The sequence below is a fragment of the Onychomys torridus genome, chromosome 18 (assembly GCF_903995425.1).
Source record: "Onychomys torridus chromosome 18, mOncTor1.1, whole genome shotgun sequence".
Taxonomy (NCBI): Eukaryota; Metazoa; Chordata; class Mammalia; order Rodentia; family Cricetidae; genus Onychomys; species Onychomys torridus.
In genome coordinates, this window is record NC_050460.1 from 33,729,788 (window position 1) to 33,752,590 (window position 22,803).

Consider the following 22,803-nt stretch of genomic DNA (forward strand, 5'->3'; position numbering starts at 1 on the left):
ACCCGGAAGAACATCCCTAAGATAAGCAGTCCTGGACTCAAGCTCACCCCCATCTTCCATGCCTCTGAAGGTTAGCGGGACCATTCACTCCATAGACTTGACTAAGTCTTGACTGGGTGTGTGCCAGCTACAAGGTTTTATGGGGACACCCAAGAAAGCCTTGGCTGAGTAAAGGGATATGTGTGTGTGTGTGTGTGTGTGTGTGTGTGTGTGTGTGTGTGTGTGTGTTCGTGCACGTGAGCACAGTCCCTGTATGTGTCGGGGAGGAGGGGTGCTGAACAGGAAGAGCAGAGGAGCCTGGGCAGGACAGAAGGAGCTGTACCAGTAACATATGGACTAGTATTTCAGGAACCCTCACTGATCATGACTTGGGTGTGTGCATGAGTGTGCATGTGGTATTTGAGAGTCTGCCCCAGAAGGTGTGTGTTTCCTAAAAGGCATCTTGAAATAGCAAGGGACCACTACAAGTTAAGCTCTTTCCCCCAACCCCAGAGGGAGTAACTTCTCAATGGGGCCTTGAACTGCTTTGCAAATAGCTCATCTGCCCTTGTGGTATTCTCCATTCACATATTTAAATATTTCCTATTAAAGATGCCCCTTGGGTTATCGCAGAAGAATTTTGCAGACCTGACCTTCACTACACGAATGTCTTGCTGACAAGAAAACCACAATGACCACCTGCTCTGATTGGGATGTCTCTGTTCTTACTGGGTTCTACTCTGCCATGTTCTCACTGTGACCCGGCAGCAATCTGCCCTTTTCCGTAGGCTAGTCCCGGACTGACGAACATCTTCAGCGATGGACACTTCATCCTTTCAGTCCTAATTGTGACCTTTCAGACCCAGCATGAGGATTGGCAAAGGGAGGGACCTTCCTGAGTATCTCCCTCTCCCTGGACAGGGAACAAAGGGAACTATGTGTGGAAATGGCCCTGGAGAGGAACCCATGGAGTCAGTACCCAGACACTGAGGACTCCACAAAAGCTGACTGCATGGGCTGAGCCTATTATCTGACATGCCATCTGGGGCCTCTCCCTTGCCCTGGGTTCAGCTGCTCTTCCATACAGTTTGGAGGCTGGTCCCATGTTCCCTATCAGCCCTAAATTCCACTCTGGGTCAGAAATCTTTTCACATTCTCAGTTTCTTCCTGACCCTATTCACCACACCCCATTCTCCCAGCGAAGCCAGTATTCCATCCATTGGGAAGGAATTCGGCACAACCAACACTTACAGAGGGCCGCTGAGGAGGGATGCAGCATAGAAGACCACCGGCCTCACCAACTCCAAGCCAAAACCACGGAGGGACGCAGAAAGCAAAGGAACTCCAGCTTGAGTAACCCTTTCTACCCCTTATCCAAAGTGCTCAGGGACAGAAGTGCATTGGATGTGGAACTTTTTTGGATTTTGGAATAATTTCCATCCATAAAAAGGTATTGCAAGAACTCCAGTCCAGACCTGAACTTCATTTGTGTTTTATATACACCTGGAGGAAATTTTATATAATTTTGGGGCATTGAGTCTGGGACCTTCTCCATGTTAGGTAGGAGTATAGCATTAAGCAATAACCATGGTAATATAGGATATTTTAACTAATTCGATGCATAAAACAAAGCTTCATGGCATGGAAATTTCCACTGTGTGGGCTCAAACAATTTCAGACTGTATAGCTTTCATATATTTGATTTTCAGATTAGGAATTCTCAAACTGCACTATAAACCCGGCTGCAATGGCACAGGGGGGAACCTGTGTGAGCAGCTGGGGGAGCTGCTTCCATGTGACAGGGCCACTGTGCAGTGTGTCCTAAGAAAAGCCATTTCTTTGTCAGAGGCACAGGGCTTGTGCTCACCTTTGTATCCTGAGGAAAATGCTTCTCTCCTCTTGGCTTCCCTGCTTCCGGCATGGTTGTCAGGGACACAAACTCCTGTTTGGCACTATACCCTGGAAGATAAATGGTTCAGCTATCTTCTCACAGAGCACCGGTCACAGAAACTGGTGGGATGGAATGCCACTCTGGAAAAGGCTGCACCCACCCAGCCATGCCCGCCTGGCTTTTGGCAAAGGCAACCCAACTGGAGGCCAGTCTGTTTAAGAAAGGGAGACCGAGCAAGCAAACCTCAACCAACAGAAGGAGCCATTACCTAATCCTCACACCTTCTTCCGAAAAGGACTCAGAGACTTAGCCGTAAAATACAAAGCCTCGGAACTTAGAAGAAGAACACACAGGACAAAAATCCTTATAAAACTGAACTCCATCAAAGCTCAAAACCTGTGCCCATTTGAAGAGGAGGAAAAGAGAAGCCGGGAGCTGGGAGAAAGGTTTACAAGCCACACTCAGAGAGCAGGCATCTAGAAGACATGAGGAAGTCAACAGATGCAGCACTTAAGAAACTATAAACAAGCCCGTCTGCAAAGAAGCAAGATATGCAGACACACCTCATTGAAGATGCTCACTGCCACTGGCTTCGAGGCAACGGGAAATCAAAATCACAGGAAGACAAAACCACAGCCCCATCAGAGTACGTGAGAAGGACCAGGAACCACATGAAAGGCTGGAATGCGGAGAAACCTGGTCATGTAAACAATGCTGCCAAAATGAAATAGCTACTCTGGAAAACCACCTAGCAATTTTCTTAAAAAGAAAGTAAAAGAAAGAAAGAAAGAAAGAAAGAAAGAAAGAAAGAAAGAAAGAAAGAAGTATGGTAACAAGAACAAGCAATTGTTTCCTAGCATTTATTACAGGGAAGTAAACATCTATGTTCACACAAAAACCTATACACAAATGTTCACAACAGCTTCATTTGAAATGACCTCACACCGGAAGTGGCCCACATGCCCTTCAACAGGTGGGTGGCTAATGAACCAGGGCACACCTATACAGCAGAATACAACTGAGCAGTAAAAAATGGCAAGAATCACTGATAACCCTAGGAACATGCTGGATGAATGCTCTAGGGGGTTACATGTGTGAGCAAAGTCAAAAGGTCACAGGCTACAAGGCATTTTTGAAATGACACAATTGGATAGAGGTTCAGGAGCCAAGGCTCAGAAAGTGTGTGTGTGTGGTGGGGGGGAACATGGATGTGACTGGAAAGGACAACCAGGCATAGTGGAACATACCTGGACAGTCTCCATGCTTCAGAGGCTGAGTCAGGAGCAATGCAAGTTGGCAGTCAACCTGGGCTAGATGATGAAATTTGGATCTAGATTTCAGAAACATCCAAACCCAAACCAAAGGACAGCCATCACCGAGGGTGACATGATGAACCCTCATGGTGACAGAGGTGTTCTGCATCTGTGCCAGTATCCTGACTGTGGTACTGCAATGCAGCTCTGTACCTTATGAGGACAGGTGGTAATGGAACACAGGGTCTCCCTGTCCTATGCTACTTCTTTTTATTAAAAAATTATACATTACACACACACACACACACACACACACACACACACACACACACACACACACATACATATATATATATATATATATATATATATATCTCCTGCCTGAATGTATGTCTGTGTACCATGTGTGTGTGTATTCTGGGTGCCTGGGAGACCAGAAGAGGGCCCTGGATATCCTGGAACTGGAGTTACAGATGGTTGTGGGTTGCCATGTGAGTGCTGGGAATCGAACCTGTGTGGTGATATTTTGTTGGTGCTTTAACAAATAAAGCTTGCCTGGAGATCAGAGTGTGGAGCTGGCCACTAGAGGCCAGGCAGTGGTGGCACACATCATTAATCCCAGCACTTGGGAGGAGGAGACAGGAAGTGATATGGCTGGGCAGAGAGAGGAAGTGGTAAGGCGGGGTGGAGACAGGAGCTCGGACCCTTTCAGGCTGAGGATTCGGTAGAGGTAAGAAGTCCCTCCTCTATTGGCCAGCTCCTTTACTGATCTTTCAGCATTTACCCTGATATCTGGCTCTGGGTTTTTATTATTAAGACCAATTAGGATTTGTGCTCTAAACCTGGGTCCTCTACAAGAGCAGCCAGTGCTCTTAACCTGATGAGTCAGGTCTCCAGTCCCTCAGTGGTATTTCCTATAATTGCATGCCACCCCTCGGTGATCTCCAGAGCACCCTCCCCCCCAAATTTAATTTACAAATAAAAAACAAAAACATAACTCCAGCAATCAAGCTAGAGTTTCCATGTTCACGTCAGGAGTCACATGATTGTAAGTCAGACTAGAGGACAGTTCACAAGCCACTCAGCTGAGCAAAACTTGAAATAAGCAGATTTTGTAGAAACCTTTCAAATAGAATCTGGATATAATCTACCACTTCCTGAAAACAAATGTACTTTCAACGTCTCACAGAAACGTAAGTATACAATAAAAGCACACAACATATAAAAGTATTACTTCATTTAATGAAATTGTCCCTCATCTTGGTTCAGTGATGCCTACATGTTGCCTGCTTTACTATTAGCTCCAGGCCACCCAGTCTAGCTATTCTTTTCAATTTATTTGATTACCTTATCTTTATGTGATTTTACTTTGTATGTGTACCTGTACCACATATTTTGCCAGGTACCCACCGAGGCCAGAAGAACTGGTGTTACAGACAGGTGTGAGCTGCCATGTGGGTGTTGGGAATTGAACCTGGATCCTCTGGAAGAGCATCCAGTGTTCTTAACTGCAGCGCCACCCCGCTCCCCTGTCAGGCTACTGAACAGCTGCCTCCCTGCAGCAAGCCAAGGGAGCATATGCATACTCTGCTTTTGCTCTCCTCTGCACAAAGAGAAAGGAGGCACCTCGCTGTGCCCTAATAATACCACTGTGCTCCCACACCTCAGTGACTTCATGAACCCCCCAGCCATCTTTGTCTACATTGGAATAACAGTGCAAACCTGGCTGGAGCTACAGGCCCAAGCTGTTCTGAGCCTGCCAAAGGAGAAAGAGCATGATGCTTGGTGGCTGAAGTCATGTAGCCACCACCCCAGCTGCACTGCAGGGGCTCTGACACCTACACGGACTGTTCCAATCGCCACTAACAAAACCTGTCACCGTTGGGTGTTGACATGCTAAATGGATTTGTGAAACCGGTGTTTCCTTACATTTCGGGTAGAGGGAAATGTGTTGTGAATGCTAAATAACTGACTTGCCACTGGCTTCTGGAAAACCACCTAATTTCCATGCTCGGAGCACACAGAAGGCCATGGCCACCGAGGAACCTCACCCTCCAGCACCAGCTCGCCTGTCGGTCATTACCCTGGTGTGAACATCTTTGTGATTTTTAAGCTCCCCAGATTCTCTCCCCAGCTAACCCAACCCTAACTAACTACAGACAGAGGAGGAAGCAGAGTGGCCTAGTTTTGGCTTTCTGTCTTTGTTCTGCTGGGGGGCGGGGGGTCTCTTCAGCAGCTGCCAGCATCGCCGGCCGGGACCAGAGGTCTGTCCCTCTTTCATTCTGCCCATCAGAAGCAAGTCTCCACTTCAGGGTGAAGGGCTGTGACCCCCCCAAAGCATGGTTGGGCACCCACATGTCTAAGATTAGGTTTGCTAACAGTCATTGTAAAGCTGTTTATGGGTTTGTACAAAATGTCTACAATTGTGAACAGAGGACCGCTTTGTTTGGCCTTCCTAAAAGCGATCACAATTGTCCCCTGGCTGCCTCTGTACTATGTAATGATGTTTCCTCCTGCCTCACAGCTCAGCCACAAACCCACGCTACGGGCAGAGGGTAGAGGGAATCCAAAGTCAGGGGGTCTGCCCGTCAGCCATCAGAAGCAACCTGAGGGGCTGCGATCAGGCCAAAGACTGACGGAAAAAGCAAGTATGACAGAGAAAAGAAAACTGTGTACAACTATCACAGACTAACGCAAGGGCTGTTCATTGTTTCAAATCTTAACAAATCATGCTACTAAATACCTATCACTGGGTTGGATTTATTCTCCTTGATACAAGCTGGCCATACACACTGGGTTCTTGCTCAATAGAAAAAGAAATTTGCTAAGGATAGATCACTGCACAAACTGCTGAGCTGACATAAACCACAGTAGCAGCATCAAAGCGGCAACCATGGATACGCAGCAGGTCGGGACAGATGAGCTCGTGGCTCGGCTCAGGTGGCCGGGGAAATCATGTCGGAGAGGTAGGCATGAGGAAAACACACACACACACACACTGTGGTTGGGATTCCACACCAGGGATCCAGCTCCAAGAGAAGAGAGCCCGCAGGAAAGAATAACTCCCAGGGCAGCTAGCTGTGTTCCCATGTTCCCTGAACGCCAAGGGAACCACTCCTACAAGCTGTCCTCTGACCTCTACTAAGTAAATGTCATCGGCTTTCTTCTAGGCTTTTTACCTTCAATGTCTCTTAAGTTTTGGCAGTTTGGGGTGTCCACACCCTTCTGAGAGCAGTGAGCATAAAACCTGTACCTCCCAGTACAGTGACATTGTCTTTACCAGAGTCTACTGGGAAGGTGTTCTTTAACAGCTCCAGTCAGAGAACACTAAAATGTAAGAGCAGCTGGGCGGTGGTGGCACATGCCTTTAATCCCAGCACTCGGGAGGCAGAGCCAGGCAGATCTCTGTGAGTTCGAGGCCAGCCTGGGCTACAGGGTGAGTTCCAGGAATGGCATAAAGCTACACAGAGAAATCATGTCTTGAAAATAACAAAACAAACAAATGAAATGCAAGAGTGTGTTTTTTAATTCTTATTTTTTTTTTGTTTGAGATGGGGCCTCACTTGTGGTCTATCTGGTCTCTAAGTCCCGGCTCAATCAGTCCCCAGCATGAGCTTCCAGAGTGGCAAGAGTGGAAGGTGTGTATCACCAGGCCTAAATTACTTACCTATGACTGGCAGAAGTCTCACTGAGGTATAGTACACACCATCCTGGTTTTTAAAACAAACTAAACTACAAACAATTTCATCTTGTGACCCTCCCTGCCAGGCCCGTGCCTTCCTTACTAAGAGATCTATCTAGGGATCAGATGTCACATGCTCTCAGCTTTTTAGCTGTTCTGCATTTGGGGCCGGTTCCCATCTCAGAACTCTGAATTTTATCTGTGCCATCAGCAGAAGGTGACAGAGCCCGGCAGCTGACTAGGAAGTGCCTCTAAGATGAAAACCGTTCTCTGTCTTCACGAGAGATCACCCTATTGACTGCGCTGTCACTGCTAAAAATCTCCAAACTCAGACGCTGAGATCGCTGCTCAAACTCCAACCTTGCTCTGAGATTTGAAGCTCATGCTTCTGACGGAGCCCCTGGTCCTGAGTACCCTATGATGGCTCTGGATGTCCAATACAGCATGTATTAATCCCCCTAGCCCAGGCCATGCAAACCTCATCCACTTTCTCCCAGGGACATCAGGAAGATGAGGATGCACCTTGTGATGACAGCCGGGTGGGGCCTGGTGGAGGCACCTGTAAGGAGTATCTGCAAACCATGGGGAGGGGAACCACTGCATGGGCTAACTTGGGGGTTTCCTTCTCCTCCCATATCCCCCATACCCGCTTCGTTTTGACTCTCCATTGGTAAAGTGCGGCAGAGAGAATGGAGAAGGGTAGGGTATTAGATGCCCTTAGAATAGCCAGGAGCATACCCAGAGTTCTTGGTGGTACAGAAGGAGCCTATAGCCAACTGGTCAAACTACTATGCCACAGGTTAGTATAGCCGCTAGATGTAAGTGGTGAACACTGCTGGTAAAGACATACCTCGAATGAGCTGGGTACCACAGAAGGATGCACAAAGCTCTCCCCTCAGTTCCTAGGAACTGCTTCTCTGGCCGAGCTACTGCACTAATGAGCTGTCTCCACATGAGCCATGTCCCTCCTCTCCTCAGCTCCTCCCCTTGGCCATGGGAGGAAGTGGTACAGAGCCTCCATGCACATGGCAGCCCTTCACTAAGCTGACTCTCAGCTGGCAGTGTCAGAGCAGGGAGTGTGTCCATTTTGAAAGTGAACACGGAGGCGTAGGTTAACAGATGACAAGACCGTGAAGCAGAATCAGCTTGCCTGAGACCTAATCGAGCACTCTTCTTCATCATCTTCCTCTGAGAGTCTTTGGCTAGTAAAGGGAGATGACATCCTACAACACAGCCTCACAATACCCATTTAAACAACCTCGCTTTCCCTATGCAGAGGAAAACCATCCACCGCACGTTGCCAGTGTGGAACAGCTGGCGCCCTGGCTGAGCAACCACAGCTGTGTTTCTTTGGACATGAGGCAGAGCCCTGTGACGTGACATCCCTAGCTGCCAGGTACTCAGAGGCACTGCGGGAAGGAAGCATCTCTATCCCAAAGGTGACACTGTGGCTTCAGCCACAAAGAAAGCACCTCTTCAGGAGGGACTCAACATAACCATCTCCCCTCCCCTCCTCCATCTGGTTTCCGGTCTATGAAGACTTTGGAAGCCCACTCATATCCTTTTGGTCAGGACAGTGGTCCTTTATGCTTAGTGCCTGGGAACAGGGCCGCAGGAGGACTCCACCAGCCATAAATCCATCCTGCTGTGAAGCATACCTACCGTCCGGGTCTTTAAAAGTCAACGTGATGAACTTGCTGGCCACCATGAACATGAAAATCACCCAGAAGCATGCAGCCAGCAGAAGCCACTGGTGGTGCATGTTGTCAAGCAGAAGCCATTCAATGATCCTTCCTGGAAGATACAAGTGAGAGGCCCCAGCAATTTAAAAAAGAAGAAAAAAGTAAGATAGCACAGGTGATTTCAATGAACAGAACCAATATCCTGGAGAACATTTCTTCTTTGCTACAGTGGGTATTCTGACTTGACATTTAATTTAACATTTCATATTTAATGAATACGACTGAAGGGGCTGTAATCTTATAATTGAATCAACTTCCAACACCCAATGGAGGGGAATAATAATGAACAAATATCATCCTGGAATCCAGGAGATTTTGATGCTGCAGATCTGCCTCCTGATTCCTGTCTCCCAGGTCAGTGTCATAAGAAGCTCCTGGAAGAGCCTAGAAGGAGGAGGGGTCCAGCAAGAGGCCTGCCAAGGACTAGACTAGATCTTTGCTGGGCAATTCCTGGAGGGCAGACACCAGGCTGAGGCAGTCACAAGACGCCATGTTTAAAATGCTTACTGGTAGACAAGGTGTATCCACACCAGGAAAATCTAAGTAAAAAAATATATAAATAAAAAACCAAACACCTGTGCTTCTATAACCTCAGGTCATTTGCCTCAAGGACCTGTGTTATGTTATTGCCTGGGAGGGAGGTAGGGCCTGTTGGTCCTCGGCCTGTCACAGAAGTCACACTCTGTTGCAAGGACACACAAGGAACCAGGAAGTCACTGTCAGTCCTCAGCAGGAGGGACAAACAAGTATGTTTTAGTCAAGTGGCACTTCTTGAAGCAGGATTAGACCATGTAAAGAGATTAAACTCGGCTGTTTGCCACCAGCTGACGAAGTTCAGCCACCACTATAGACAAGAGAACTGGTCTCCCATCTGCGGCTGCTAACAGTGGGTGACTTCAGAAAGTCGCTTCCTAGCTCTTCCTGGTCACAGCTCAGCCAAGACCCAGAAAATAATAACCCTCCTTATTCCCCAAACACCCTATTCTAGAGTGTTACTGGAACCGGGCGTCTGAGACCCAGTTCCTTCCACAGCACCTAGTGAGTGGTTCTCTGACATCCCTGTCTGAATACAGTTTGCCAGGGAGCTCGCCACCTCCCACACTGCATACACTTTCCAGGGTGTCTTGTGGGTACTCTCAGGCACCCACAAGTGAGGCCCAGTGTATTTTCACTGGGGTCTCCAAGTATGGTGGCCAAATTATATACAAAAATAGGAGCCCAGTTTAGTTTAAATTTCGCATAAACAAATACATTTACAGGATCTACTCAAACAAACACAATCTCTATCTTTATTCTGTGCTTATATATTGGGCCTAGTGTTTCCTGTGCGTCCCCAGGCAAGGCTGCCAGAGTAAATACATAGAAATGTGATGTGCCTCATTAAGTTTCTAGGAAACAACACATACATTTTCGACATGTCTTAAATGTTGCATGAGACATACCTAGAGTGAAAAAGCTATTTGCCACTTCTGAAACATAGATTTAACTGAGTGTTTGCAGTTTACCTGTTAGAAGACATGCCAAAGCCCTCAGCTGCCTGAGGTCGGATGCCCCATGTCTCCGGGAATTCTCATGAAGCCTCATTCTCTCTTCCCTCCTCAATGGGGCAGCTCACTGCAATGTGGAATTTTAAACTTCCCTCTGATCTCAGCCTGGGCCTGACTTAGGCCGGCTCTCAGGCCACCAGCTTTGTGACTTAACCTCCACAGTCCACTTCAGACACGAGGCCTTCATCCTCGCAGGGACACACAAGATGAAACTATGGCAACAAAGGACTGGTACATGTGGTGAGCTAGATCACCCCAGAGCTTTCCCTGAGGCCCTGATGTATGGAGACAGAAAGTAGTTCCTTCTCTAAACCAGGAACATGCTTGGCAGAAGCCAGAAATGGCCTGCTGCCAGGGCCTTGGGGGAGCTGCGGCTTGCGGATTTTGAGAACCTCTTTCTACCCGAAGGGGCTATTGGTTATCAGTCCCCAAATTGCTGCATGTTCCTCTCTGACATCCTTGAGGTATCCTGTATTCCCCTTGTGCAACATTGATTAGCTACCTGCTGGCTTTGTCCCAGGATGGCTTTCTGCTGACTCTATCCCGTTTTTCTCCCCAAAATAGTATATAAGATGCTGTACTTCTTATAACAAGCTTGCTTGGCATAAGACACAGCTTGGGCAGGAAGCCCCGACCCTGGCTTTCTATCTTTATTTTTCTCATCTCCTGGCCCTCCCACTTAGGACCCCCGTCGTCACTGAAGAATGACCTGTTGGTTCAGGTCAAGCACCCACTCCCTACTGTAGACCCTAGTAAAACCAGGTTGACCAACCCCTCAGCACTCTCCATATTCTTCACTGTGGTGGCGGGAAATGAATACAGCAATGCAGTATGTCCCAAAGAGACAGGAAAGGAGGGTAGAGATGCCATCTCAGATGATGTCTTGCTTTTCCCTCCTACAGACAGGTGAGGGTCAGGCTGTGCTAGATCCTGCCGTCCCAAGTTCATCCAACGCGTCCTCAAGGCCGTGACTCTTGGAGGAGGCACCCCCACGGGTTGGATGGGAGTGGCCTGCTGAGAAATCCTGCAGCACAGAGGCTGGTGGGGTAGCAGAGGAGCAGAGTGGCCAGACTGAGTTTCAGGGAGCTGGGGGCAGTTCTGAACAAAGAGGCCCTTGTGCCGAATGGCCCACTCTCTCCTGAGCTATGTTCTGTGAGTGAGGGCACACAGAGGAGGCCTGGGATGCCCCCTCACACACACAGATTTGCTCACTCTGTACAGCCGCTGACAGGAGACACCCAGGTACTAACACCTCTGTTCATTTCCCATGAACATTCTGGTCCCTGAGCACCTCTGTGCTTGGCTTCAGGCTCGGGGGTGGGGGGTGGGGGGGTATATTAATGAATCTAATCTCAGTAGGAACTGGTTTTCTGAGAGGATCTGATTGGTGGGCCCACCCACCTTTACAGAAGCTGGAAGGGATCCATAAACAGTTCTCTGAAATGCTGAAACTCACAGACACTACAGGAATCCTGGTGTGGCAGGGAGGAACTTCAGAGTCAGAGGCTGGGAAGTCCAGCCATGCTTGCCCTGTAGCTTCCTTAAACCAGGGACTCCCGGGCACTCTCCACTGGGCTGATCCCAAGGCAGGGCCAGTACCAGAGCATGTCTATCCTTCTTGCCCTCTAGCTGGGTAGCTGCAGACTTTTTGTGAATAGCTGTCTAGGCCCCAAATTTCTCAGTTCTATGGATAAAACTACCATCTGCACACATGCCAATCTGTTGATGTTCCCACAGAAGAGTCTGTTGCGGTATCTCAACATTCACACAGCTTGTAGTAACATCCAGCGTGCACTTTATTTTCTAAAAAGTTTAATTTTCAATGCAATGTGTGTAAAATGTCCTCAGAGCTGATACTTAGGCAGTCCCTTTCTTTCCCAGCCCAGCTCCTGTGCAGGCTTGGGGGGGGGGGTAGAGAAGTAATTACAAGGCTCCCACCTCTCTCCTACCCACTCTACAACTCATTTACTGCCCTTCTTAAGATACAAGGATCTCCTGTGGGGCACGAGGACGTAGAAAGTCTATGGTACAAACACTAGCTCCTGTTCAAACTGGTGCTCTGAAAAGACCCTTACTGGGGTCTCAAGACCAGCCCAGGCTAGACTGCTACGGACCCATGACCCCATGTCCTGCTAAGGGCTCTTTACCACTGATGTTCAAGGTGCTCCCACACCATGAGCTGAGGAAGGGCCAGTTCTCCTCATCACAGCACAGTTGGTGCCCCAACATTGGTCTCTCTCATCTGGCAGCCCTGGGCTCTTGCTAAGCACTGCCTGTTGCCCCTCCATGCATGTGAGCCCATGCCACCTGGTTCACATACCAAGGACTAGAACAGCACCTCATGCACACAGACCTCAGGAAGCTGCTTGCTAATGTTTCCATCTTCCTAAAGCAGGATGCCACCTTGAAGACTCAGCGGATTCCAGCCTCTACATGAGAGACGCTACTAACTTAATACCCAATAACTGACACCAGGAAACCTCAAAAGCTCTTAGCCCTTCAGCGTTACTTGAAATCAGGTATTTTCTAAGTCACAGTGTGTGCATGTTCTTGAATTGCCATTGAACTTAAAACATGCTGCTGTGTTGAAGAGACGGCTCAGTGGTCAAGAGCTTTTGTTGTTCCTCCAGAAGACCAGATTGAGGTTGGTTCCCAATACCCACGTCTGGAAGCTCACAACTGCCTGCAATCCCAGCTCCAGAAGATTCTACCAATGCCCTCTTCTGGCCTCTGTGAACATCTGCAGTCACATGCACATACCCACGTGCACCCAGACATACACATAAATAAAAATAAAATAAATCTTTAAAAAAATGTTGATGGAAGAGTTAAGAAATCAGGCTGGGGTCCAAGAACTTTAATTTTTTAAGAGAAAACACTAATATACTAAAAGGCAAGCCTATTGGATAGACCCAGTGTCAACATGTATCATCAGTACATAGAAAAAGGAGTTACTGGTGTCTGATCCTATTGGTTAATAAAAATAATAGGCATACATACTGTACTTGAGAATATGACTATATGCACATGCATACCCATAATATACAGAATTATTCCTGAGAAGATGGAGAAAGAGTCACCTTTACTTTAGACATATTTGTTTTAAAAGTTTTTTTTTTCCTATAGCACATAGCCTTCTCACAATAAAGATGAAGAAAATGTCAAACTATGCCATCTACACTCTGATGCTTTTAGCTGCTGTTTAATTTTTTTTCTACATCACTAGTATTAGCTACAGTTTCTTTACCACATGCAGTTTGGAGAAGGGAGGTATGGACTTTTCTAGCCAGGAAAAACTGATGAGCGGGCCAATGTGCCAATGTACTTTGGAACATTGGGCAAATGCATATTTTTCTTCCTTGGTTAATTCTTATTTGCTTTTAAAAAGGTGTAACTAAGCATCAACTGCAGAGAACAATACAGCAAAGACCCTTTCCTAACACTGCACTGTGGTTTTGTCGAAGTTTTCTTTCAGGGAAACAGGGGGTTGTAAGCATGGTTGGGGCGTCCCCCTCCACTTGTCTGAGCTGCTGTACTTTAACCAGAGCAGACACACAGCCTCTGACAGATGAAGCAGGTAGTTCTTTCCCTATGACAGGACAGGGTGGGTGGGGCTGGAGTGGGGCAGTTAAATCAGGCTTGCAAAGAAGACTGCATTGCCCATGGTGCTCACCAGACAGACACACTACAGCTGGTGAAACCAGGCAGAGGAGACACATAATGTTTAAGCGTTTAGCGTCCCTACTCATGGCCTATAGTGAGACAATATTGTGGTTAACCTAGGCACAAGGGGAAAAGCTGTAACTCAAGGGAACATGGTTCAAACATAAGCCAGACCTTGGCTTCCAAGCTGCATACAATGTGAGCCAACTAGTGAGTCTCTACCCTAGTCCTCTCCCCAAACACCATTCCCCTTGGTTCCTGTGAAGAGTACTTTCTTCTTCAGAGGATCAGCGTTCAGTTCCCAGCACCCATGTTGGGCAGCTCCCATAACTCTAACTCCAGGGGTTCCAAGGCCATCTTCTGGCCTTTGTGGGTACCTGCATCTACATACACATACACACACACACACACACACACACACACACACACACACACACACACAAACAAACAATAAATCTTTACAAAACAAACTCTAGTGATTGTGGAGAGCTAGATTATGATGGGTCTACAGGCCAATTATCTTGGGCAATCTTCAGCATGCTATTCATTTACTGCCCAGCCCTGTGTGTGGCCTAACACCCTTGTGACTATGTGATAAATTCATTTAGAATGTAAGAACAGACCCCTTTCACCAACTGCAAGACTAAGCATGCCACCAGATAATATCTGAGGCCTACAGCAGAGAATGCCCTACTTTGCCGTAGCCCACACACCCGATATAATGTATTTGAAAACTGAGTGGTTTTCTTCGCTCTGTTACTATAAAACTTGATGAACTTGTTACCAGTTAGAATGTGGTATCTGAATCCATGTTATCAGGCCATGATCATTCACATTCATCCCCAGAACAATAATTTCTTATTTCCTTTGAAGTGACAGTGTGCTTTATTATTTTTATTTTTATTTTTGGCGTAGACATATACATATGTAGCTAAGTTTAATGGACAAAGTAATTAAAAATTAATCATTTCTCAAATTCACCATAAAAATGTATGTTCTTTCATCCGACAGGATAGGTGTTGGTGACACAACAGTCTCCTTTGTCCTTAAAGACTCTCAAGTCTAATAAACCCACAGGAACCTCCCCCCTCCTGCACAAGGCCCAGGGGGCTGGTTAAAATGTAGATTCTTGGCACATTCCAGAGCAATAGGTACTCTTCCTCCACTTTAAGAGGACTGGCTGAAAAATCTTACGGAGCCATGGCGGTCCAATGACACCCTGAATTACACGTGCTCTCGATTAACGGCTGAAAAAGTTTAATTAGAATCTGAGCCCACCTTCCAGAAGTGTCTCCATTTCACCCCTTTCTTGCTCTTCCATCTATGGGGAACTAGACTCTGTACACAGAGTTAAGATTTGCTGCCCACGGGGAAAGAAACCCTGTGACAATGTGCCCTATTTTCTAAACAAAAAGCACCCCCAATTCTCCCAGCCTCACTTCTCTAAGCAAGCCCTATTCTCTGCACTGTGTCCCTAAATATAAATCTTCTCCGTGGGGCTTGCCACCATGCCAGGGTGTTGAGGTCCGGGCTCACAATGTCCAGCTGCAAGGGGACTGGAGGCTGGCATGCCGTGCTTCCTTCAGGGTTCCATTAAAGGCCACCGCTTCCCGGTAACCAGGTGATAAATAGCCTTTAAAAAGCTTGACATTTTCTGTAATTAACTCCCCATTGTTCAAGGAGCCAATACAGCCCCACTATGCCACTTCCAGCTAATGGTGGGGGCAGAGTTGAATGTACCCACACCTCCCTGGTCACAGTGTGCTTCTGCACACAGAGCTCCAGCCCCCAGGAGCTGGCATATCCATCTCTGGCGCTTTCCTCTCCTTCCAGTCATTAAGTGGTACTTACATGTGTCAAGATGCCAACATCTGATTCCAAGCCAGAGGGTGGGCTCTGAAAACCCACAGACAGAACTGGACTAGATGGAGACAGCAAGGGCTGAGGGGGGGAAGCACTGCAGAACCCACAAGAAGCCGAGGCCTCTTTTCTCTTTCGAACAAGAGAGAGGCAGGGCACATATGAATGTCTGTAATTACTAATGACAAGCCACAGTGCAGGTACTGTCTTGTGATGCAACTCTTCCCTCTCCTGCATTTTAAAAAAGGGATGCCTGTAGATTCGTTTTTCTCAACTGTCCATGCTTTTCCCCGTTGAAGCAGGAAGTCTTTCCCGCTCTGTGATCAAGTCTAATCCCATCCATCACTCTGCTTTTAATATGTGCACATGGGTTTAGGAAAGGCTCCGAAAAAAAGTCCTGTGGCAAGTCTGTTTAAACAGGCTTTAGGCATTCACTCGCTCAGTAATAGTCACTGAGTGCTGATCTGAGCCCCTGAGAACACAGCAACGCGTGTTCCCTGCTCCGGTACTGAATGCTAATAGACTGATGTGCTAGGCGAAAGACCTGTGCTTAGCAACAGAGGAAGGTAAAAGCATGAAGCCTGGGGTCTCCAGGGGAGACAGCTGTTAAAAGTGGTGAGCATTTTAGATGGATACAGCAGAGCCCGTACCTGCCACCACACTCACCACTGGAAATGATCACTTGCTTCCCACAAGCATGGTGATGTCTTTCCAGTACCACCAACTGCTAAGTGACTAATGGCCACCATTGCTGGTCCCCAACCCGGGAACTGGGACCAGCCAGGTGCCTTAGAGCAAATATGTAGAGCTGCTGGTTACATCATTCAAGAGTGGGACAAAGAGACAGTCGAGCAAGCGAGTGTGCAAATGCAGGGAGCGAGCCCTCCCTGGAGAGACACAGGACGCAAGGCCAGATCCCAGGCTCCCTGTTGGTCCTACAGGGTGGGAGGGGACAGTTCATTTCTCTAGCTGAGACAAGACTCCTGTTTTCAGAATGCTAACAGTTGATTTTTTTTTTCTTTCTACCATGGTTTACTAGTTCTGAATGTATATTCTCAAAGATTGGGAGGCGTGGATTTTGCAGTTAATTAATTAAGATGTACATTTTAAGAAGTTATGAATGACCCAACCTTTTTTTTAATCACTAGTTTAAAAGACATGAAGTTACTTTTCAGCAGACTATTGTTTGCCCACAAACACCAGTGTCTCCCTCTAAACTTGAATATATTTCTATCACCCAATTGCTGAGAACTTCCAGTAACAGCAATTTTCACTTAGGGATGGCTTTGTCATACACTGTAAGCTCCTCCTGCTCTATGGAGTTTCTTTGCCTAAGTGTTTCTATGACTCTGAATTCTTTTATGTCAATCTTAAAAATGCTCAAATTGGACCTGTGAGATGGTTCAAGAGTAAATATGATTGCTGCCAGGCCTGAGATCTTGGGTTCAAGCCTTGGTATCCACATCAGGAAAGAACTGATTCCCAAAAGTTGTCCTCTGACTTCCACATGCTGTATCCTTCCACACACATGCTTGTAAACACACGCACGCACGCACGCACACAGTATCTGTGTGTGTGTGTGTGTGTGTGTGTGTGTGTGTGTGAGATAGAGAGAGAGTGCAAAAATAAATAAATGTAAAAACACGCACAAATTATAAACACTGAAAAGAACAACCCACCTGCCCTCCTGACCAAGACCCTGGACGTTCTTGTACCAAGACTGTATGCAGATTTCAGTTCCTTGTTTACAATGAGTTGATCAAAACATCTGGAAGAAAATGACTGAAACTATATTTTGGATGTATAGTTTGATATAATAAAGATTATGTTTTATTAAAACAAAACTGGTTTTAAAAAAAGGTGGGGGGGGGAGGGATGGAGCAAATCAGGAAGAGGTGACTAAGCCACAGGCTAGGTTGTGGAATTCTGAAAGCTTCAAGGAGGCTGGTGTCCCTGGTACAACATGATCAAGAGGGTAAGAGGGGAGCCTGGGAGCAGGGTTACTGACGGCCCCCTGGGGCCAAGGTGGAAGCCCTGGTCCCCACCCTATCACACATACAGTGTTCAACTTCCGTAACCCTTCCAGATACAATTCAGTAATAACAAGGAGCTGTCACCCCTAGGAGGACACTGGGGAGAAGAGAACCAGACCCCAAGGCTGGTACAATGAGGGGATCATCTGTCTGTCAGACTCTTGGATTTTCTGTTTTGTTTTGTTTTTGTTTTTTGAGATAGGGTTTCTCTGTAGTTTTGGTGCCTGCCCTGGATCTCGCTCTTTAGACCAGGCTGGCCTGGAACTCACAGAGATCCACCTGCCTCTGCCTCCCGAGTGCTGGGATTAAAGGCGTGAGCCACCACTGCCTGGTCAGTGATTTTTGATTTTTGAATTGCGGTGTAGCAACAAATTTATTAACCTACAACTTAATAAAGCACAGAACAGCATACAAATTTGCCATATGGAGTTGTGTTATAGACCACTGAGCTCTTACGTTCAGAGCGTCTGTTTCTCTGGATCAGAGTTCAGAATTTTTCTGCTGCAGTCCTTCCAACCTCACCTTAGAAGGTTGGGCTATCCTTGGTTAGCAGGACGAAAACATCCTAATTCTGGCCAGTGAGAAATACAACAATGGTCAAGACAGGAGCTTTGAGTAACAGAGTATAGTGAACACCTGCTGCATAGGACAGTCTATGTACCCACCAGGCACCAACTCAGTGTTGGCTGCAGAGAGTTGGCCCCTACTGTATTTAAGGAGACATTGCTAAGCGTGCATGTATATATTCATCACCAGATGCTCAAGTTCTCTCAAATCTCTAGACAAGCCAGACAAGGAACACTATGGATAGTGAACAGCAATGACCTTAAATACCTGGTGGGTTCACATTTTCCATCACGGACCATCTGAGGCCTGGGGTTGGAGGTGTCACATTCTCATGCTGTACTTGCTCTGCTTGAGGTCTGTGGCTCCTCTTGTCCCTGTGTAGGAAGATTTAAAATTACAGTGAGAATTCAAGGCCATCCTCAGCTGCAGAGTTTGAAGCCAGACTGGGCTACCTGAAAACCCATCTCCAAACAAAAAGACCCAAACCCAAACCGAGTAACAAAACCACCACTGAAAGTTAGGTCAGTTTTCTTAATGTAACTCAGTTTCTACTGGAAAGAGTCGCTTGGACTATTCAATTGTATTTTGTACAACAGGTCCTTCACGGGAAGCAGGTAGTACCTGAATTCTTTAATAAACAAGAATATATTCCACGTGTGCCAAGAGAGCCAGCCATTTAAAAGCCACCCTTGTGATTTAGTATGAAAATTAAAATTATTAATGAAATATTTTTACCAAGAAAATAATCCAATCCCATTGTTTCCTTTGTTTGACACTGGGTAAATAATTTTTATACAGCACCATCCATTATTCCAATGACAGTTACACTCTGGGTTCTGGATTCCTTCAGGCTTTAGTACCTGACAGATTCTGGACAAAAGCCATTACATAAATGAATAACCGAATAAAAATCATTACAGAGACCACAGATTTAACAGGGTTATTGGCAGAATAAACAAACAATGGCCTTTATTCTAAAAGAAAAACAAAACACCTCAATGTTAAAATTAAAGGCAATCTCATGTCACGTATCTTGAACAATTCAGATTGTGCGAAGAGGAAACAGACTGGATCTGAAGTCTCCTCGGTCTCCCACAGTCCCCTCCCTGCTATATCCCTGACTCTCTCACAATTCTTCATTGTATAATCTCCTGAAGCTTAAAAAATGACTCAACTATTACTGAAAATGGTCCAGAATATTTACAAATTCTTTCCGATGCTCTTTGTTCAGCTTTACAAGAACCCCTATTTTTGTTTCGGGGAAGTAGAGACTTTCTCAGGTATTTCCTTACGATTCTGTTCTTCGGGGTCAGTAGCAAACACGTAAAGATGTTTCTTTTCATCTTGAATTTCAATTCTGCTTCAAGATAAATTATGTCCTAATTATCCTGGGGACCCGAAGGTAGAAAGCCATTTATTTCTCTTTGTGTCTTTTCTTTTTAGCCACTCACCTAAAAGAGATGAAGTCCTGGCTGGTGATCAGCAAGCCAGAACAAAGCTGAGCTGCCTCATTTTAAGAATATCTCAAGACATTCCCCACTCTGGCAATTCGAAGAGAGCAACGCAGTGACCCAACTCCTTGTGACCCTGAGCCTCTGTCTGGTTAGGACAAATTTTTAGACAATCCCGCTGCTCAGCTCACCAGAACCTGGCTCCGCTACTTTGTATTCACTGCCCAGCCCTTTCCTGCCTGGAGTAGACTTGGAGAGCGAAAAAGCACCAGCCTTTGGAAAAAACCTGTTTCATCTGTTCAGCCAGAAAGTGCAGAAATTGACGTCTAGACCTCCAACTTCTGACAGGCCTCTTGGTGGAGAAAGTCTGAGGTGGAGAACGCTGGACCTGCTGGCAACGCTCCTGCGGTTCCAGTCGGTCCTTCCCCCGGCGCCACAGGAGCCGCGCTCAACCGTGCACTCACTCGGCAAAGCTGCACAGGTTCCTCCCTCTCCGTCCTCCTTCCCAGCCCGCCCCGGGGACCCAAGAGGGAAAATGTTCTCCTCTTTCCAGCCCCCAATTACAAATGCAAATTCCCAGCCCAGGATGGCAGAGGTAGATGATGGATGGGACACAAGTATTACTGATTCCATTCATCACTGCATCCCGTACAAGGACGTCGCCTCGTTGCATAATTAAGGGATGAAAGCAATTCCCGGAAAGACATCCAGGGATGTCTTTAAGTCGCCCCAGTACACACAGAGGTAGCTCGCCAAGGAAAAGCGATTCCATCACCCTTCTGTCCACCCGGGATGGGGGTGGGGGACTGCACCTCGGAGAGACCCGCCGTCCCCGGGTTCCCAGCTCACCCTCCGTGCAGCCGGCGCTCGCGCTCTCCTCCCCGGCCGCCAGCACTCTGCTCCAGCCTCCCCGGGCCTGTGGGCGTCCCTGGTGTCCCGGAGGCCAGTCCCGCCCCAAGCCTTCGCGCCGCTACCCGCCGCCGGCGGGGTGCAAGGATGGAGCGGCGCCGGAAGGAGGAAGCCGGGTGCGCGCGGGCTCCGGGGCCGCGAGGCCGCCGCCCACCGTGGCCCCCGAGCGCGGGCCTGGCCCTGCGCGTCGCCGCCCGCGCGCGCCCGGCCGCCGCCGCCGTGCTTGCGCGCGCGTCCGCGTCGCAGGAAGCTTGGAGGAGGCATGGCGCAGCCATCCTCTCAGGCCCCCTGGTCCCCATTGGCCCCCACCTACCCTCCCATGGAGAAATTAGATGCACCAACAGCACCGCGCCAGAAAACACCTCTGAGAAGGCAAACAAAATCCACAACTTAGAAAAAGGCAATTCAAACAAACAAACAAACAAACAAACAAACAAACAAAAAACCATATAAATAGATCAATAATCATTCTTTAATTTTTTTAAACTTGGGAACCATCAGATCACATGAGCTTTGGTACAGCACAAATCTGTATTCTTCCTTAGATACTTTTTATTCTGCCTTTTTTTTTTTTTAAGACCATACCTCACACTGAGGCACAGATTGTCCTAGAAATTACTATGAAGCTCGGGTGGGCCTCCTCCAGCATGAGGCAATCCTCCTGTCTCTGCCTCAGTGTAGGTAGGGCAGGATAAGTACTGGGCACCATACCTTCCTCCATCCGCAATTTCTTTTTAATGACTTATTATTTTTATTTATGTGAATGTGTGTGTGTGTGTGTGTGTGTGTGTGTGTGTGTGTGTGTGTATGCATACTTAAGTACCAGGGCCTACTGAGTCCGGGAGTGTGGGATCCCTTCCAGCTAGAATTAGGAGGGAGTTGTGAGTTACCCAGTGTGGGTGCTAGGAACTGAACTCAGGTCCTCTGTAAAGGTGGTGCCAGCTCTTAAACACTGTACCATCTCTCCAGCCCCATCCATAGTTTCTTAACTGGCCTGATGGGAATTGTGTTAGGTCTTATTAAAGCCTGATTAAGAAGCAAGGCTAGCTAGCTGGGCAAGGTGGCACACACCTTGAATCCCAGCACTAGGGAGACAGGCAGGCAGGCAGGCAGGCAAATCCTTGAGTTCGAAGCCAGCCTGGTCTATAGAACAAGTTCCAGGACGGCCAGGGCTATGCAGAGAAACCCTGTCCAAAAAAAAGGGGGGGGGGGGAGAAGGGTTGTGGTTGGTACAGAACTGATGCCAGTGGTGACCTCAAGTTTCTGGGGTTAGTATTTTACGCAGAGCCAGCTGTTTTGAATTAACCTTTACTGGTTTGGCAGTTAGGTAGTCCCACTTGCCTTTGTGATGGAGAGAAGGGTAAAATAGTTTACTTTTCTCCCCCCCCCCCCCACTCCCAATCCCCTAGCTACATAAGGTTAAGATGCTTCTGCAGAAAATCCTTTACAAAGTGGGCAGGGCTGGTGAACTTATCTCAGCAGAAGTCATCTGCAGACTAGCAGTTCCCTATGAACTCAATACAGTGAATGTGGAAACTGGACCCCCCCCCCAAATCTGTGAAATTAGCTCAAGAGCTGTAGGGGTGGCTCAGAGGCTGGTCTCCTGCCCACAAGTGCTGAACTGGGCTCTGAGTACTGGACAGGGCTTCTGTGAGACCAAAAAAAAAAAAAAGTTCATTCTCTGTAGCTTTAACTCAGAAGCTGCGAGTTTTAAAGGCCCAATTTATTAAGACTGTGACTGACCACTGACCGGCGTTTGTTCCGACAATGATTGCCCACCAGCCCCTGCCTTCTTCATGTTCTGGTTCTTATGCCACTTGCCTCCTCCCTAACTCCCTCCCTCATCTCACCACTCCCACCTCTGTTCCCCCATACCTCCCCCTGAAACTTCTCCCTCCAGCAGACTTTTCCCCAGCCTGCTCTCTCTCTTCTACTGTATCCCCCAACCAGACTCCCCCACATCCATCCTCTTCAGATAGACAGAAGCCTCTCAGGCTGACCCAATCAGGCTTGATCGCTGGGTCTAAAGGGCGGTCCAGCCAAGGCCAAATTGGCAAATCACCTTTGAGTTCTCTCCCTTATAGGAAGCTGCTCCTCCACTTGAGTGAAGACTTGCTAGCTTTGTGTCTACTCTCCTTGCTTGTCATTCTTTGCAAGGAATCCGGGATCCACTGGCTCAGAGCGACATGATCCACTGGCTCAGAGCGACATGATCCACTGGCTCAG

At 47.5% G+C, this 22,803-nt stretch overlaps 1 protein-coding gene across 6 annotated transcripts in view; it reads right to left on the bottom strand.

The window, feature by feature from the left end:
* The window catches only part of Chst10 (carbohydrate sulfotransferase 10), a 28,898-nt gene extending 8,127 nt beyond the window's left edge, over positions 1–20,771 (bottom strand). The window contains exons 1-5 of one of the 6 annotated variants that reach the window (XM_036167894.1): positions 20,518–20,771; positions 18,485–18,591; positions 17,297–17,385; positions 8,468–8,599; positions 1,847–1,938 (exon numbers count right to left, since the gene is read on the bottom strand). In XM_036167894.1, coding sequence (XP_036023787.1) covers positions 1,847–1,938; positions 8,468–8,599; positions 17,297–17,385; positions 18,485–18,516 — 345 coding nt within the window. In that variant the 5' untranslated portion in view covers positions 18,517–18,591; positions 20,518–20,771. Of the gene's footprint in view, positions 1–1,846; positions 1,939–8,467; positions 8,600–17,296; positions 17,386–18,475; positions 18,592–19,668; positions 19,905–19,954; positions 20,122–20,517 lie in introns of those variants that run through there. The other 5 variants (XM_036167897.1, XM_036167896.1, XM_036167898.1 and 2 more) reach the window with 5 other exon arrangements.
* Between the last annotated feature and the right edge of the window lie 2,032 nt (positions 20,772–22,803).